The sequence below is a fragment of the Sturnira hondurensis genome, unplaced genomic scaffold (genome assembly GCF_014824575.4).
Source record: "Sturnira hondurensis isolate 20B ecotype Veracruz unplaced genomic scaffold, ASM1482457v3 Scaffold0006496, whole genome shotgun sequence".
Classification (NCBI taxonomy): Eukaryota; Metazoa; Chordata; class Mammalia; order Chiroptera; family Phyllostomidae; genus Sturnira; species Sturnira hondurensis.
Window position 1 is genome coordinate 20,491,122 of NW_028079127.1, and position 14,311 is coordinate 20,505,432.

General features: G+C 62.9%; 1 protein-coding gene across 2 annotated transcripts in view; it reads left to right on the top strand.

The window, feature by feature from the left end:
- Positions 1–14,311, top strand: part of COL7A1 (collagen type VII alpha 1 chain) — a 30,462-nt gene that overhangs the window by 4,997 nt on the left and 11,154 nt on the right. The window contains exons 16-74 of one of the 2 annotated variants that reach the window (XM_037049804.1): positions 362–481; positions 618–761; positions 1,119–1,244; positions 1,344–1,490; positions 1,741–1,863; positions 2,248–2,394; positions 2,646–2,780; positions 2,865–3,011; positions 3,094–3,230; positions 3,500–3,626; positions 3,703–3,849; positions 3,933–4,105; positions 4,209–4,250; positions 4,334–4,360; positions 4,439–4,483; positions 4,560–4,622; positions 5,051–5,122; positions 5,218–5,253; positions 5,396–5,431; positions 5,584–5,655; positions 5,764–5,841; positions 6,080–6,106; positions 6,184–6,237; positions 6,357–6,419; positions 6,512–6,571; positions 6,695–6,730; positions 6,929–6,973; positions 7,059–7,094; positions 7,453–7,497; positions 7,581–7,616; positions 7,747–7,779; positions 7,990–8,022; positions 8,183–8,236; positions 8,320–8,379; positions 8,472–8,507; positions 8,605–8,685; positions 8,786–8,821; positions 9,006–9,050; positions 9,304–9,375; positions 9,618–9,662; positions 9,901–9,927; positions 10,099–10,128; positions 10,257–10,337; positions 10,413–10,448; positions 10,523–10,558; positions 10,633–10,713; positions 10,964–10,999; positions 11,375–11,437; positions 11,524–11,568; positions 12,515–12,550; positions 12,622–12,657; positions 12,775–12,870; positions 12,993–13,028; positions 13,116–13,151; positions 13,257–13,304; positions 13,636–13,671; positions 13,780–13,893; positions 13,974–14,174; positions 14,270–14,305. In XM_037049804.1, the coding sequence (XP_036905699.1) occupies positions 362–481; positions 618–761; positions 1,119–1,244; positions 1,344–1,490; positions 1,741–1,863; positions 2,248–2,394; positions 2,646–2,780; positions 2,865–3,011; positions 3,094–3,230; positions 3,500–3,626; positions 3,703–3,849; positions 3,933–4,105; positions 4,209–4,250; positions 4,334–4,360; positions 4,439–4,483; positions 4,560–4,622; positions 5,051–5,122; positions 5,218–5,253; positions 5,396–5,431; positions 5,584–5,655; positions 5,764–5,841; positions 6,080–6,106; positions 6,184–6,237; positions 6,357–6,419; positions 6,512–6,571; positions 6,695–6,730; positions 6,929–6,973; positions 7,059–7,094; positions 7,453–7,497; positions 7,581–7,616; positions 7,747–7,779; positions 7,990–8,022; positions 8,183–8,236; positions 8,320–8,379; positions 8,472–8,507; positions 8,605–8,685; positions 8,786–8,821; positions 9,006–9,050; positions 9,304–9,375; positions 9,618–9,662; positions 9,901–9,927; positions 10,099–10,128; positions 10,257–10,337; positions 10,413–10,448; positions 10,523–10,558; positions 10,633–10,713; positions 10,964–10,999; positions 11,375–11,437; positions 11,524–11,568; positions 12,515–12,550; positions 12,622–12,657; positions 12,775–12,870; positions 12,993–13,028; positions 13,116–13,151; positions 13,257–13,304; positions 13,636–13,671; positions 13,780–13,893; positions 13,974–14,174; positions 14,270–14,305 (4,151 nt within the window). The remainder of the gene's footprint in view (positions 1–361; positions 482–617; positions 762–1,118; positions 1,245–1,343; positions 1,491–1,740; positions 1,864–2,247; positions 2,395–2,645; positions 2,781–2,864; positions 3,012–3,093; positions 3,231–3,499; positions 3,627–3,702; positions 3,850–3,932; positions 4,106–4,208; positions 4,251–4,333; positions 4,361–4,438; positions 4,484–4,559; positions 4,623–5,050; positions 5,123–5,217; positions 5,254–5,395; positions 5,432–5,583; positions 5,656–5,763; positions 5,842–6,079; positions 6,107–6,183; positions 6,238–6,356; positions 6,420–6,511; positions 6,572–6,694; positions 6,731–6,928; positions 6,974–7,058; positions 7,095–7,452; positions 7,498–7,580; positions 7,617–7,746; positions 7,780–7,989; positions 8,023–8,182; positions 8,237–8,319; positions 8,380–8,471; positions 8,508–8,604; positions 8,686–8,785; positions 8,822–9,005; positions 9,051–9,303; positions 9,376–9,617; positions 9,663–9,900; positions 9,928–10,098; positions 10,129–10,256; positions 10,338–10,412; positions 10,449–10,522; positions 10,559–10,632; positions 10,714–10,963; positions 11,000–11,374; positions 11,438–11,523; positions 11,569–12,514; positions 12,551–12,621; positions 12,658–12,774; positions 12,871–12,992; positions 13,029–13,115; positions 13,152–13,256; positions 13,305–13,635; positions 13,672–13,779; positions 13,894–13,973; positions 14,175–14,269; positions 14,306–14,311) is intronic. The other variant, XM_037049805.1, reaches the window with a different exon arrangement.

Here is a 14,311-nt window from a genome sequence, read left to right on the forward strand (position 1 = left end):
TCCAGATTCCTCTGCCTCTCCCCTGTGACCCTCTGTCTTTGCCTTCAAATTCACACCCCCCTTCTCTCAGGCGCCCCTTGCCTTTTCCGCTGGACTCAACTCTCCTCAGACTTCCGTTTTCCCCTTTGTCAGGCCCCTCGCTGCCTCCCATTGGCCCCCTAGGAGCCCTGCTACCTTCCCCGTCAGGCCCTCTCATCTCTCAGATTCCCCTCACCTGCCACCTCGGATTCACATTGTCCCCTCTGTCGGGAGCCCCACTTCTTCTGTCAGATGCTGGCCTCCTATCAGGCTTCAACAGGCTCCCCCTGAAAGATGGCCCCGACACCTCCCCCATCAGACCTTCCATTGCCTCTCCCCTCAGACCCGCTGAGCCCAGTGAGGACAGTCCACGTGACTCAAAGCAGCAGCTCCTCTGTCACCATCGCCTGGAACAGGGCTCCTGGTGCCACCAGATACAGGATTTCCTGGCATTCGGGCCACGGTGGGGACCGGGGGTTGGAGAGGGTTATGGGGGGCAGGTCTGGGTGGAATGCCAGCTGTTTCTTCGGGGTCCAGGCAGGCAGGGCATGGGGCCAGAGCCTGGCCAGCCCTGGAGCTGCCTCCGTCCTTGCTCCCAGGCCCAGAGAAATCCCGGGTGGTTCCTGGGGAAGCCGCAGCGGCTGAGCTGGATGGGCTGGAGCCAGACACTGAGTACACAGTGCGTGTGTGGGCCAGTGTGGACGGTGTCGAAGGGCCCCCCACCTCTGTGGTAGTGAGGACCGGTGAGTGGACCCTGGACAGCTGCCAGCCACGTCTCCTCAGCCACGCTGCCTTGCCGTGTGTTCCTGACCGCTCCGTCTGCCCACTCCATCACTGCTCCGAGGCTTCTCTTCCCATGCTGACCCCTCCCCCCACCACTGACTCTGCGCCCGCCCACAGCAAACTCCTGGCTGCTTCGCACTGCCCGCACCGAGGCACTGACCTCCTCCCTCTCACGGCTTGCCTAAACTGACTTGTCCACACTAACCTCACGTGGACCTTCAGACCTCTCTCTCCACACTGACCACGCCTGCACTGCCAACTTGTTTGCTGCCAGCCATCCACGGACCTCTGACCCCTCGCCCTGCCTCTGCCCCCAGGCCCTGAGACGGTGGGCAGCGTATCAAAGCTGCAGATCCTCAATGCTACCAGCGACGTTCTGCGGATCACCTGGGTGGGGGTCCCTGGAGCCACAGCCTACAGACTGGTCTGGGGCCGGAGAGAGGGTATGGGTCCCAGACACTGCCCTTGTCCTCTGTGGCTGCGATTGCCCCCTGTGCTTAGCCACCCCACCTCTAACTCTTGATCTGTGCTCACCTGGACAGGTGGCCCCACAAAACAGCAGATACTACCAGGAAACAGAGACTCAGCAGAAATACGGGGCCTCGAAGGCGGAGTCAGCTACTCAGTGCGAGTGACTGCACTGGTCGGGGACCGTGAAGGCGCACCTGTCTCCATTGTCGTCACCACGCGTATGAGAAGCTTGGATTGGGGCGAGCCTTGGATTGATGGCCTGGACTGTTTGGGGGTGGGGTCTGTGCTCGAAATCAGAGTAGGGACCACAGATCGGTAGCGAGCCTGTGGGGGCGGGGCCTAAGGATGGAGGTGGAGGAAGCCTTGTACCCACAGAGGACCAGTTGGTTGGGGGTGGTATGTGTTCCACGGGCTGGCGCAGGGACCAGTGGGGGTGGAGCCTCCGTGATTCCCATGCTTTATCTCAAGCGCCGGAGAAGCCAACCACCCTGGAGACCCTCCACGTTGTGCAGCGAGGGGAGCACTCGCTGAGGCTGCAGTGGCAGCCAGTGCCCGGAGCACGCGGCTTCTTTCTGCGTTGGCGATCCGAGGGTGAGAAGTGCCCCCCGTGGGCAGTTAGGGGCTACTAGGGGTGGGGCCATGGGCAGGCAGGGTCAGCGTAGTGGGCGAGGTTAGGTGTAGTGGGCAGGGTCTGTCAGCGGGGATCTGCCGCATCTGCGACCATCTGGGGATCAGCCAACCAGGTGGGTGAGATCCCTGGGGGTCAGTCCGACAGAGTCACTAAAATGGGCAGGGTCAGCAAGAATAGGGCAGGTCAGTCAGGAGCATGGGCCTGCTCACAGGGGTTAGCCAGTGAAGCTGTGAGGTCCTTGTCAGTAAGGTAGGTGAGGGTTGGTGAGGCGAGCAGGTGCATTAATGCTGAGCTGTAACATCCTCCCCCCATGCCTCCTGCCCCTGCCCTCGCACCTGCCCCAGGTGGCCAGGAACATTCTCGGTTCCTGGGGCCTGAGGTCAGCAGCTATGAACTGGACGGGCTGGAGCCGGCAACCCTGTACCATGTGTGGCTGAGTGTCTCGTGGCCTTCTGGAGAAGGGCCCCCCACAGAAGTGACTGCGTACACTGGTGAGCCCAGGGGGCCCACCCTTCCTGGTGTGCTCCTTCCCCCCACTCATGACCCGTCCCGAGTTTCTGCGCCCCGTGACTTTGAAGGACTTCTCATGTAGCTCCCCTGCCACTCCCAGCCCGGGGGTGACCCCAGCATGACTCCAGGACACTCGCTTGGCCAGGACGGCCCTGCTCAGGGTCTCCTTAGATCTCTCCCCCCGGGTTCTCAGGATGCAGGCTCTGACCCTGGTCTTGGATTCCTCCTGTAGAGTCACCTCGTGCCCCAAGCACCGCACTGCGTGTGGTAGACACTTCAGTTGACTCAGTGACTCTGGCCTGGAACCCAGTGTCCGGGGCGTCCAGCTACGTCCTCTCCTGGAGGCCACGTGGAGTCCCCAGCGAAGGTGAAGGAAGGGCCAGGGCTGGGGAGGGCCGGCAGTGGGGCTCCCCGGAGGGCCTTCTGCGTGACTGAGTGCTGTCCTCTGCAGAAGCGGTGGGGGCCTCCCAAACGCTTCCCGGGATCTTGAGCTCCCAGCGGGTGACAGGGCTGCAGCCCGGCACCTCCTACCTCTTCTCCCTGGCACCTGTCCAGGACGGTGTGCGAGGCCCTGAGGCCTCTGTCACACACAGCCCAGGTACGGTGGGCACGGTGGGCAGAGCAGAGGGGGCAGCCAGGCGCTGCGACCACATTGTGGGTAACTCAGCCCCCTCCTGCAGTGTGTCCCCACGGTCTGATGGACGTGGTGTTCCTGCTGCACGCCACGAGGGACAACGCACACCGGTCCGAGGCTGTGAAGGCAGCCCTGGGGAGGCTGGTGTCTGCCCTTGGGCCTCTTGGGCCACAGGCAGTCCAGGTTTGGTCCCAGAAGCAGCTCGACCCCTGTCTGCCGCAGCCGCCCCCAACCCTGGCCTCCACACCAGCTCCAGTTTCCCCACCCCACCATCGGTCCAGGCTCTCTCCCAGCCCTGCCCCACCCCAGGGTCCAGATCTCCTCATCTGCTGCCTGGCCCCCTCTCCTACCATCACTGCTGACCCCTGATAGGTCAGGTTTAGTCTCCCCCCAGGCCCTGTGTCCCCCATCCCTGCTTTGTCATCCTCCCCATGCTCTGTGTCCCCCCACAGGTTGGCCTCATCTCCTACAGTTACCAGCCCTCCCCACTGTTCCCGCTGAATGGCTCCCATGACCTTGGCGTCATCCTGCAGAAGATCCGCAACATCCCCTACGTGGACCCCAGTGGGAACAACCTGGGTATGGACCGCAGTGGACGTGGACTCTTCCCCTCTGGACACTCGGCGCCCGGGTTCTGACACACTCTTCCTCCCAGGCCAGGCCGTGGTCACAGCTCATGAATACCTGTTGGCACCAGATGCTCCTGGACGCCGCCCGCAGGCGCCAGGGGTGATGGTTCTGCTAGTGGATGAGCCCTTGAGGGGTGACATCTCCAACCCTCTCCGAGGGGCCCAGGCTGCTGGTAGGTGCGGGGCTGGTGGGGAGAGGGTCTGGCACAGGGCGGGCCCCGGCAGGGTTGTCATGTGGGTGCCGGACCCTCCTTAGGGCTCAAAGTGATGATCCTGGGCCTGAAGGGAGCTGACCCGGCGCACCTGCGTCACCTGGTGTCTGGCATGGACCCTATTCAGATCTTCTTCGCCGTGAATGATGGCCCAAGCTTGGACCAGGCAGTCAGTAGTCTGGCAACAGCCCTGTGTCAGGCCGCTTCTTCCACCCAGGTTTGGAAGGGGCCCCTGGGGTGGGGGAGCTAGGTCATAAAGAAGAGGAGGTCTGGGGGCTCTTGGTAGAGCTGCCTCCCTCAAGGAGACCCTGTACTCACAGCCACAGCCACAGCCACAGCCCTGCGTGGTGCACTGTCCAGAGGTAAGTGTCTGGGGTCGAGGGGTGGGCGAGGGCCACTCCTGGGGTGAGCCACTCTGACTCTTGTCTGACGTGTCTTTGCCCAGGGCCAGAAGGGTGAACCCGGAGAGAGGGTGAGTAGCTCTGGTAGAGGAGGGTTGGGGGACAGAGGCAGGGGCAGCAGCACTGGTCTCACTGGCCACTCTTTGCAGGGCCCGAGAGGACAAGATGGGCCTCCCGGCCCCCCCGGCCTCCCGGTGAGTGCCACCCCCACATACCTGTTCTCTGTGCCCTCACTGGCATGTAGCCTTCTTACCTGCTCTCTCCTCTCAGGGCAGGACCGGTGCTCCTGGCCCGCAGGGTCCCCCTGGGAGTTACGCTGCAAAGGGCGACAGGGTGAGTGTGGAGACCACTGAGGTTCCCGAGACGCTCCTTGACATTTCCTGAGCGTTTTTAGAAGAGCAGACAGAGCAGAGTTAGAACCACGGGGTGTCCCTCGAAGCCTTGCTGGGTAGTATGATGCCCACCAGAGACTCTGGGGAGGTGTCTGCTGCAGAGAGGCCCGTGGGCTTTCGACACCCCCTAGAGAGCCTGGGGGAGTCCCTGGTCCCAGGGCAGGAAGACCCTCCACCTCATCGCTGCCCCTGGGCCTGGGCTTCGGCTCCATCCAGCTCTAAGCAGCCGCTCCACTGCCCCGCCGCCCACCCCAACAACACTCGGGGCCTGTGGGGTGAGGGGTTCCGATGAAGAGCGGTCTGGGCCCCACAGCAAGCCGGGGGCACTGAGGGAGGGCCCTTTCTGCCCTGACCGACTTGCTTTCTCAGGGCCGCCCCGGGACGGATGGGGATCCAGGCAGCCCTGGCCTCCCTGGGATTCCTGGACCACCTGGCCCAAAGGTGAGTGAGCCTTGCCCTTCGAGGTCACGTGGTGGAACACTTTGCTTGAGTGGGAGGGGTGATACAACTGTCCTGACTCTGGCTTCCCTTTACAGGGCTCCCCAGGGGGGCCTGGCCTCCGTGGAGAACGGGTGAGTTGGCTGCCCCTTCTCTGCTCTCCTAGCGTCTTCCCGGAGTGGGGACCTGGGGTGGCAGGGTGCTGTTGGCCCATGGGGGCCCTCCCTTGGACTCACCTGAGACCAAGCGTCACCCTTTGCTCTGTTTTGTCCTCAGGGAGAGCGAGGACCTCAAGGCCCAAAGGGGGAGCCGGTAGGTGAAAGGGGCAGGAGGATCAGGGGGGCCGCAGGCTGGAGCCTGCAGGGCCTGCGGCATCGCGCGGAATAGCCGGGGCACCTGCTGGGGCTTCTCCCGCCTCAAGGCTCCACGGCCAGAATCCAGCCCGCTGCTCTCTGTCCCTGTAGGGAGCGCCTGGGGCAGTCACTGACGGGGAGGGCCCGGGCCTTCCTGGCAAGAAAGGGGACCCTGGACCTCCGGTAAGTTTTAGGGGATGTGGAAGCAAGTGCTGTGTGGCAGGGAGTCACAGGAGGCAGGGCCAGAGTAGGGCAGTGGGGTCTTTCTTCATACTTTGTCTCCTCCATCAGGGCCCTCCTGGACCTCGTGGCCCACTGGGGGACCCAGGACCCCGTGGTTCCCCAGGACCTCCTGGAATAGCTCTGAAGGTGACAGCATGACCCCCACATGGTCTCATGACCTCCATGTGATCCAGTGACATGGTGACTTCATTTAAACCCTACTGGTCATTCTGAGCCCATGTGAACCCTTGACCCCTCCCCCCATGACCCCTCAGTCCCTCCATGACCTTCATAATCCAACTGGACCCTATGACCCTCATTGCTGCTGGTGACTTGGGAAGTAGAGATGTGGTCCCGGGTCATGATATCACACTCTATCTTCCAGGGTGACAAAGGCGATCGTGGGGAACGGGTAAGTGAGGGACAAGGTGTGTGGTGGGCTGAGTCCGCCTCCCCTTGTCCATCCCCTGACCTGCTGTTCTCTCCCAGGGCCCCCCGGGGCCAGGCGCTGGTGGCACAGCTGCAGGGGAACCCGGGCTGCCGGTAAGACCCTGAGGGCCGCGCTTGTGGTGCGGACGGAGGAGCTGGGGGCTCTGATGGGGCAGTGGGTGGGTGCTGGGCTGCCTACTTTGGGGCTCCTATTTTTACTCACTTCCTCCTAGGGTCTTCCTGGAAGCCCCGGTCCCCAAGGCCCAGTTGGCCCCTCTGGGGAAAAAGGAGAAAAGGTAGGACACCACATCTTCTGGTGTCTAGTTCTGGGGCTGGGGACTCTGGGCGCCGGGGGGCAGGATTTTCTGCCCATCTGTTTCTCCTTCAGGGTGACTGTGAGGATGGAGCACCAGGCCTCCCAGGACAGCCTGGGACCCCGGGTGAGCGGGTGAGTGTCTCTCCAGGGCTTCTGAGTGGGGCCACAGGGTGGGCGCAGCTCCAGCCCTGACCCTCTGCCGTCAACCTTCTGCTCCACCCTATTCCCAAACCGAAAGCTCTGGACCTTTTCCAGGGCCTGCGGGGACCTCCTGGAGACATTGGCCCCAAAGTAAGTGCCATTGTATGGGAGGTATGGTATGAGTGGGGAGACACACAGGACCCTATAGGGTTAGGGCAGGCGGGAGAGTTGGGAGACACAGGTTCCTCCAGGTCAGAGGTTGGAGTTTCAGAGACGGGTGGTCAGAGCGTGAAACACCTTGTCTGGGGTTCCACGGTCGAGACCCCTTTGGTGTCTCTCACTCCTCAGGGTGATCGAGGAGTGCCAGGGGCTGTGGGTGAGACTGGAGAGAAGGTAAGTGCCACCTGGGGGCACTCTCGGGGCCCCAGGGGTCAGGGTGTGGGGCCAGACTCAGCTCCGGCTCGTTCTGTTCCATCAGGGCCAACGCGGATCCCCTGGCCTAGCGGGACCCCAGGTGAGCCCACTAAGCACAAAGCCCGTGCCAGCTGACCAGGCTCTGGGCCCCCTCCTGGTTCTGACTTTTCATCTTTGACCCCCACTGCCCCTGCCCCTTGACCACACCTCACAAGCTCCTAGTCTGTGCTGACCTGTGCAAGCCCTAACCCCCGACTCCGGAATCTGCCTTCAGCTTTCTGACCCGGCTGAACCAAACTTGAGTCCCGCTGACGTGGGGTTTGGTTGCCTGGAAGCAACCAAGACCTGTGTCTGGACCTCATCTGACCCCTCTTCAGCCACGCCCACCCTCTAGCCCCTGTGCACCACAATTGCCCCGTTCCTGCCCCTTGGTCAGTATTTCTGCTCCTCACCCCCAGGGGCCGCCGGGAGTCGCTGGGCATCCTGGAGCAGAGGGTCCTGAAGTGAGTTTGTGACGGTGGTGGGGTCAGTGGTGGGGCTCTCACGAGCTCCTCCTCTCCCGGGCTCACACTTTCTCCACGCACAGGGGCCACCAGGACCCACTGGCCGCCGAGGAGAGAAGGTGGGTCATGGGCTGGGGGTCAGTGCCCCGCCCCCCGCCCCCCATAGCAGGGACCGTGGCAGGTGAGACACTGAGACCTTGGTTCTGAGGCGGCCTCTGTCCCATCTCTGCCTCCATCCTTTCTGCGCAGGGGGAGCCTGGCCGCCCAGGGGACCCTGGCACGGTGAGTGGCAGGGGCTCCCAGCATGGTGGGGGCGGTGCCGTCCCCTGAGCAATGGTAACTAACTAGTCGCTCCACCCCCCCACCCCCGTGACTCTGCGGCCTCTGGGCAGGGACTGAGCTCTGTCACTCCCAGCTCCGCGTAGTGCCCCAAGGGTACGGCACTGAGCCCCCCAGGCCAGGACAAGCTGTGTTTGCCCCATTTGTTTTTAGGGACCTGCTGGTGCAGGGGTCAAAGGAGAGAAGGTATGTCTGGGGAGAGCAAGGGGAGCCCGTCACATGGCTGAGGTCAAGGTTACAGGGCCTGCTTGGAGGCCTCTGGAGGTCATGAAGGTTGTGGCCTGATGGTTGCGTGACGGGGGTCCTGGAGCTGGGGGCTGGCACTGATGACCTTTGTCACCTCCAGGGAGACGCAGGGCCCGCTGGGCCCAGAGGAGTTGCGGGAGCCAAAGGGGAGCCGGTGAGTGAAGGGGAGGTGTTCGGGGGGGGGGGGGAGCAGGTGAAGGCCACCCCCACCCCGACTGCTGGTCCTCCCACCTACAGGGTGCACCTGGCTTGGCTCTTCCTGGAGACCCTGGCCCCAAGGGAGACCCTGGAACCCGGGTAAGTAAATGTGGGGATGGGGAGTGTGACAGAAGGGGGGTCATGCCTGAGAGCCCCAGCTAAGTCCTGTCTCCCGTCCCCGTGCCCTGCAGGGTCCCATTGGCCTCACTGGAAGAGCCGGACCCCCTGTGAGTAACTGTGACCTTGGGCCCTGTCAGGGTTCCTGGGGCCACTTTCCTCCGGGGCTGGCTACCCCATGCAGCCCCATCCTTGCCTCCTCCACAGGGTGACTCGGGGACTCCTGGAGAGAAGGGAGACCCTGGGCGGCCCGGCCCCCCAGGACCTGTTGGCCCCCGAGGACGAGATGTGAGAGGGCTGGGTGGGGGGAGTCTTCAGGGGCGGGGAGAAGGCTGTTCCCGACATCACCAGGGGTCTTGGGACCTGGGCTGACGCTCGTGTCTCACAGGGTGAAGTTGGAGAGAAAGGTGCCGACGGCCTCCCGGTGAGACTGCCTCCCACTGTGGTTTCTGACCTTTTACCTTTGAACTGTGATCCCTGGGCAGGCAGCTCCGCTGGGTCATCCCGTCCATCCCCCTGCCTCCTGCCCAGGCCCTCCTCTGTCCCCAGTTCCTCAGTTAGTCTGAGCCTGGCTCACCGGGTCCATGTGACTTTCTCTCTACCACCAGGGTGACCCAGGTTTGCCTGGAAAAGCTGGCGAGCGTGGCCTTCGGGTGAGGCTTGGCAGGGAGAAGTGGGGCGGGGAGAGAACCTGTAGAAAGTGGGCTGGAAGGTAGCAGGAACCTCTGCGAAGAGAAAGGGTAATGGGGGAGCCCAGGGGGTTGGGGGTACCCTAGAGATACCCTAGATGCTGTGATGGGAAACTCTGGCATTTTGGGGGTAATGGGGAACCTGGGACAGCATGGGGGTCATGGGGGAACCATCAAAATGCTGGGAGGGTTTGGCTCAGACCGGCTGCTCCCCCAGGGGTTACCTGGAGCTCGGGGACCTGTGGGTGAGAAGGGAGACCAGGGAGATCCTGGAGAAGATGGGCGAAATGTGAGTTCTAACCCCTGACCTCTGACCCCCAACCTCAACTTCAACACCCTGCCGTCCAGTTTTCACCCCTGATCTTGCCACCCCAACTCCAAAATGCTATACCCTCATGACCGGCATTTCTGTGACTCCTCCATCACAACCCCCAAAGGCCACCCAGATTCCCGTGAGTCCTTAGGGTGTTTCCAAAGCTCCTCAAAATTGCTGCCTAAATTCAGTGTCCCTGACCTTCTAACTTTCTGCAGGGCAGCCCTGGAGTGCCTGGACCCAAGGGTGACCGTGGGGAGCCAGTGAGTGGTGCCAGTGTCCTGGGCTTGGGAGGGAGGGAGGTTTCCAGGGCTCCATTCAGTTAGCACCCACGGAAGGGGCCAGGCAGTCACGGTGGGGAGACTGATGGTCACCTCCAGGCACGACCGGCCTTCTGGCTGCCAGTGTCGGGGTGCCACTGCTGGGGATCTGGGAGGACAAGCCTGAGGCGTGCCCGGGGACCTCAGGGCTGCTGTTGACGATGATTATTTCCTTCCCCAGGGTCTCCCAGGAGTCCCTGGACGGCCGGTAAGCATCCACCGGGGTCTGGTCCTCTGTTACCTCCTCCTGCTACCCCTGCAGGCTCCACACTGTGGCCTCTTATCCCCACCTCCCCCCGTGGCCCCTGGTGTCCTCACCGATCCCGAAGCCCTTCCCAATGCCATCAGACCTCCCTTCTCACTCTCACTCCCTCCACAGGTGGACTCGGGACTTGGAGCCAGAGAGAAGGTATCAGAGTCTCGGGGGGAGTGAAGCTCTGAGCACAGGAAGGCACCCCGGGGCCCCCATGACAGACTCTGCCTGGGCGCGCCTGGGGCTTGAGGGCTGCTCCCTCAGCCAGCTTGTCTCTGCCACAGGGAGAGCCTGGGGACCGTGGACAGGAGGGTCCTCGGGGGCCCAAGGGTGACCCCGGCCCTCCTGGAGCCCCTGGAGAGAGGGTGAGTGTGGTTGGCCCTGTGGGGAGGCGTGGGCCTTGCAGGGCCTGCTCTGATTTTGTCGATCCTCGTCCTTAGGGTGTCAACGGACCTCGGGGACCCCCAGGCTCACAGGTGAGTGATACACTTTGCCCCTCAGCTTGCACTCCCATCTTGCCCTCACCTCTCACTACCCTTGGTCCCTCCAGGGGGACCCAGGTGTCCAAGGCCCAGTAGGAGAAAAGGTGAGAGGAAGTGGGGGCCTCTGACTGCTGCTCAGCTCAGCCTTGGGGGCCTCTCACCATTTGGTTCTCCCCAGGGCGACCGGGGCCCCCCTGGCCTGGATGGCCGCAGCGGGCTGGATGGGAAACCAGGAGCCCCTGGCCCCCCTGGGCAGCACGTGAGTCAGGGTGGCCACTGCCTGGCCATGCCCCTGCCCTCGATCCTTCCGGGGACCCTCACCTCACACCCGTCTTCTTGGCCTTGATGGGCTCTGGGGCCAGACGGGTTCTCGGTGTCTTCTCCTGGAGCCCCGCCTGGGTCAGGGGGTTGCTGCCTTGCATCCTTGGGCTCACAGGAGCTGGTGGCCCTGTCAGCAGGAAGACCCCCCTGACCACTAGTGGGCTCCCTGACTCTGGGTCTCTCCTCAGGGTACTGCAGGCAAAGCTGGGGACCCAGGAAGAGATGTAAGTAAAGGCAGATGTTAGAAGGCGGGCAGCCTGGGTGTTCAGCACAAACTACAACCAGGTGGTCAGAGTCAGAGCAGGGGCGGGGGGTGGGGGCAGGGTCCAGCCCAGTCCCTGGGAGGGGTCTCAGTCCCAAAGGCCGGTTGCAGCAGTGTCTGGCTTTCTGACCTTCCCTGCCCTGGGGGCCCTTCTCTTGGGATTCTCAGCAGGGAGCCCCATAACCCTTGGGGTCTCTGCCTTAAGGGACCTCAATGGCACCTCCCAATTCAGAGGACCTCTACATGAGAGGAGCATTTTAGTGGGGTCCTCCCAGTCCATGGGTGGGCCCAGAGACTATCTCCATGGTCCGTCAACCCCAGCAAAGACATTTTTCAGGGGCTTCCGGGCCTCCGAGGAGAACAGGGACCTCCTGGCCCCACTGGCCCCCCTGGAGCACCGGTGAGACTTGGCTTTCATGGTGCCCTTTTGCCCCCTTACCGCCCTCACCCCAAGACTGACCTCTGACCAGTGACCTCTTCCCACAGGGAAAGGCAGGCGAGGATGGCAAGCCAGGCCCGAGTGGGAAACACGTGAGTGTTCAGGGAAACTGCTGAGAAACACCAGATGGGAACACAGTGCAGACGCACAGACACAGAGGGCATTTGCGCAGACGCGCACGGAGATGCGCTGGCACCTGCCGCCCAGTGCAGACGCACAGGCGCACCCCGAAGCTCTTGTCTGCGTGCACACACAGGCAGCTGCACAGGGAGTCCAGTGGACGGGCAGCTCTGTGCTCCGCCGGGCATGCACATGTGCACGTGCTAGAATAACCCGCAGCCACTGCACAGGCAAAGCACCAGGGGCACAGACTGGGGTGCAGACACAGGGCTGGGGCCACACGCAGGGGCACTGGGAGGCGTGCTGACACACGAACACCTCTACCTGTCCTCTGATGGGCACTAAGGCATTGGCCTGGGGCCGCATGTGGACCTGTGTAGAGATGTGGTGAGACTCTGACACAGGGCATTCTGGGACATACTGACACATGCATTTGTGTCCACAGTCACTCATATACTGAGATATACACAAGACCCGCAGACAAGTCACGCAGACAGTTCTCAGGGCACCAGGGACGTGCAGACACGTGTCTACCCTGTGCCCACCCACATACAGACACAGTTCAAGAGACACCAACCTAGTGTCTCCTGCCAGAACACAGACCCCCCGGAGCTGATTACTACACAGACCCAGGACAGGCCACACTCACCACCCCCAGAGGGCGCAGCTGCGGGGGTGCATGTGGGGAGCCAGAGGCAGGAGGATGCCTGCAGTCGCGTGTGGAGGCAAGAAGACCCACACGGGCACACCCTTTAGCATGCGGCAGCTCACTCAGAGGGTCACAGGCCACGCCCCCAGACACACAGGGTCTTGGAGCTACTGGCGCAGGCAGCCGCCGTCACTGGAATGCTGCCAGGACAGGGTCTGGCAGCCGTGTGCTAGTGAATGTTTGGGCTGATGTGAGTCCTCTGTCTGCAGGGAGAACCCGGGGACCCCGGAGAAGACGGGAGAAAGGTAAAGCACCCACTTGGAGTTTGCTCTGGCGGCAGATCAGGGCTGTGTCTAAAGCACCTTGTCTTCCACAGGGAGAGAAGGGAGATTCGGGCGCCCCTGGGAGAGATGTAAGTGCTGGTGTCTTGTGAAACCTCTGATCCCTGACCCTGACCCAGACCCTGTGATATATGGCTCCAGGCTTTTCTGGGGTCTCAGGGTCCTGATGCTGGCTGCATCCCCCACAGGGTCACAATGGCCCCAAGGGCGATCGTGGAGCACCCGGCAGCCCTGGACTCCCAGGCCCCCCGGGCCTCCCCGGGCAGGTCGGCCCTCCTGGCCAGGTGAGTGTTCAGGGTCAGTCTAGGACTTGGGAACCACAGGGACCATTGCGTTCCCACCAGACGCCCTCCTAGGAAGAATGCCATGGTCCTGCGTGACTGCTATGTGTTCCGTCCTGTCCCAGGGTTTTCCTGGCATGCCGGGAAGTCCGGGCCTCAAGGTGAGTGTGTGTACGCTGGGTTGGAGGGGTGGTGAGGGGCTGACCAGGGGTGGGGCATTCCTCCACATGGTCATTCCTTGTTCTCAGGGTGACCGAGGGGACAGTGGACCCAAAGGCGAACAGGTGAGGCCCCTCACTTTCCCATGCCTAGGTAGCCACAGCACCCACATACACACCCCCCACACACACACAAGGCGGGTCCAATGGCTTGTCTCTTGCTGTCTCCAGGGCCTCCCCGGAGAGCGCGGCCTGAGAGGAGACCCGGGGAGTGTGCCGGTGAGCGAACCTGGGGCCTGGCCTCAACTCTGATGTGCCTGCCTCCAGGCACTACCTCTGTCCCCCTTGCTATGAGGTCCCACGTATTCTGTCCTGAGTGCTCAGCCAACTGTCCTATCGGGATCACTGTAGCCTACCCTCAGGGGAACCTGGGCAATGGGGACATGCCAGGGAGGGGCTTCTAGTGGCCTTGAGCCTCCTCAACCAAGGGCTAAGGGTTCTCTGGTAAAAGGCCCGGGGGAGAGGACGTGGGCACTATTTCTGGGGACAGTGTGGGGCAGGGACAGGGCTTCTCCTCTGTGGGAAGCCCCTCACCCGCTTGTGTTTCCAGAATGTGGAGCGGTTGCTGGAGAATATCGGGATCAAGGTAGGTTGCTTGGGGCTGCGTATGGGCAGTGGTGGGGGCCCCGTGGGCCACACCAGAGCATGGGGCCCCCGTAACGGTCCCTGCCCCTGACCCCTCGTTGCCACTCAGACAGCTGCCTTGCGGGAGATCGTGGCGACGTGGGATGGGAGCTCCCTGCTCATGCCTGAACACTGGCGTGGCCCCAAGGGGGACGCTGGCGAGCGGGGTCCCCCAGGCAAGGAGGTGTGTACTGGCTGCTTAGTTGGGGTGACCTTGGGGGGTGTGGTTGTACAGCCGCCAGTATCCACTCTCTACTCTTCCAGGGGCCCGTCGGCTTTTCCGGAGACCGAGGGCCAAAGGGAGAACGTGGAGACCCCGGTCCTCAGGGGCCACCTGGCCTGGCCCTTGGGGAGAGGGGTCCCCCTGGACTTCCTGGCCTCGCTGGGGAGCCTGGAAAGCCTGGTATTCCTGGGATCCCTGGCTCAGCTGGGGGCGTGGGAGAGTCAGGAAGGCCAGGAGAAAGGGTGAGCCTGGGGGCTGGCCGGGAGGCCGGGGAGTGGAGTCAGGAGGGGTTGGGCTGCCCACAAGCATGGCCCCCACCCTCCTATTTGCACTTCAGGGAGAACGGGGAGAGAAGGGAGAACGCGGAGAACAGGTGAGT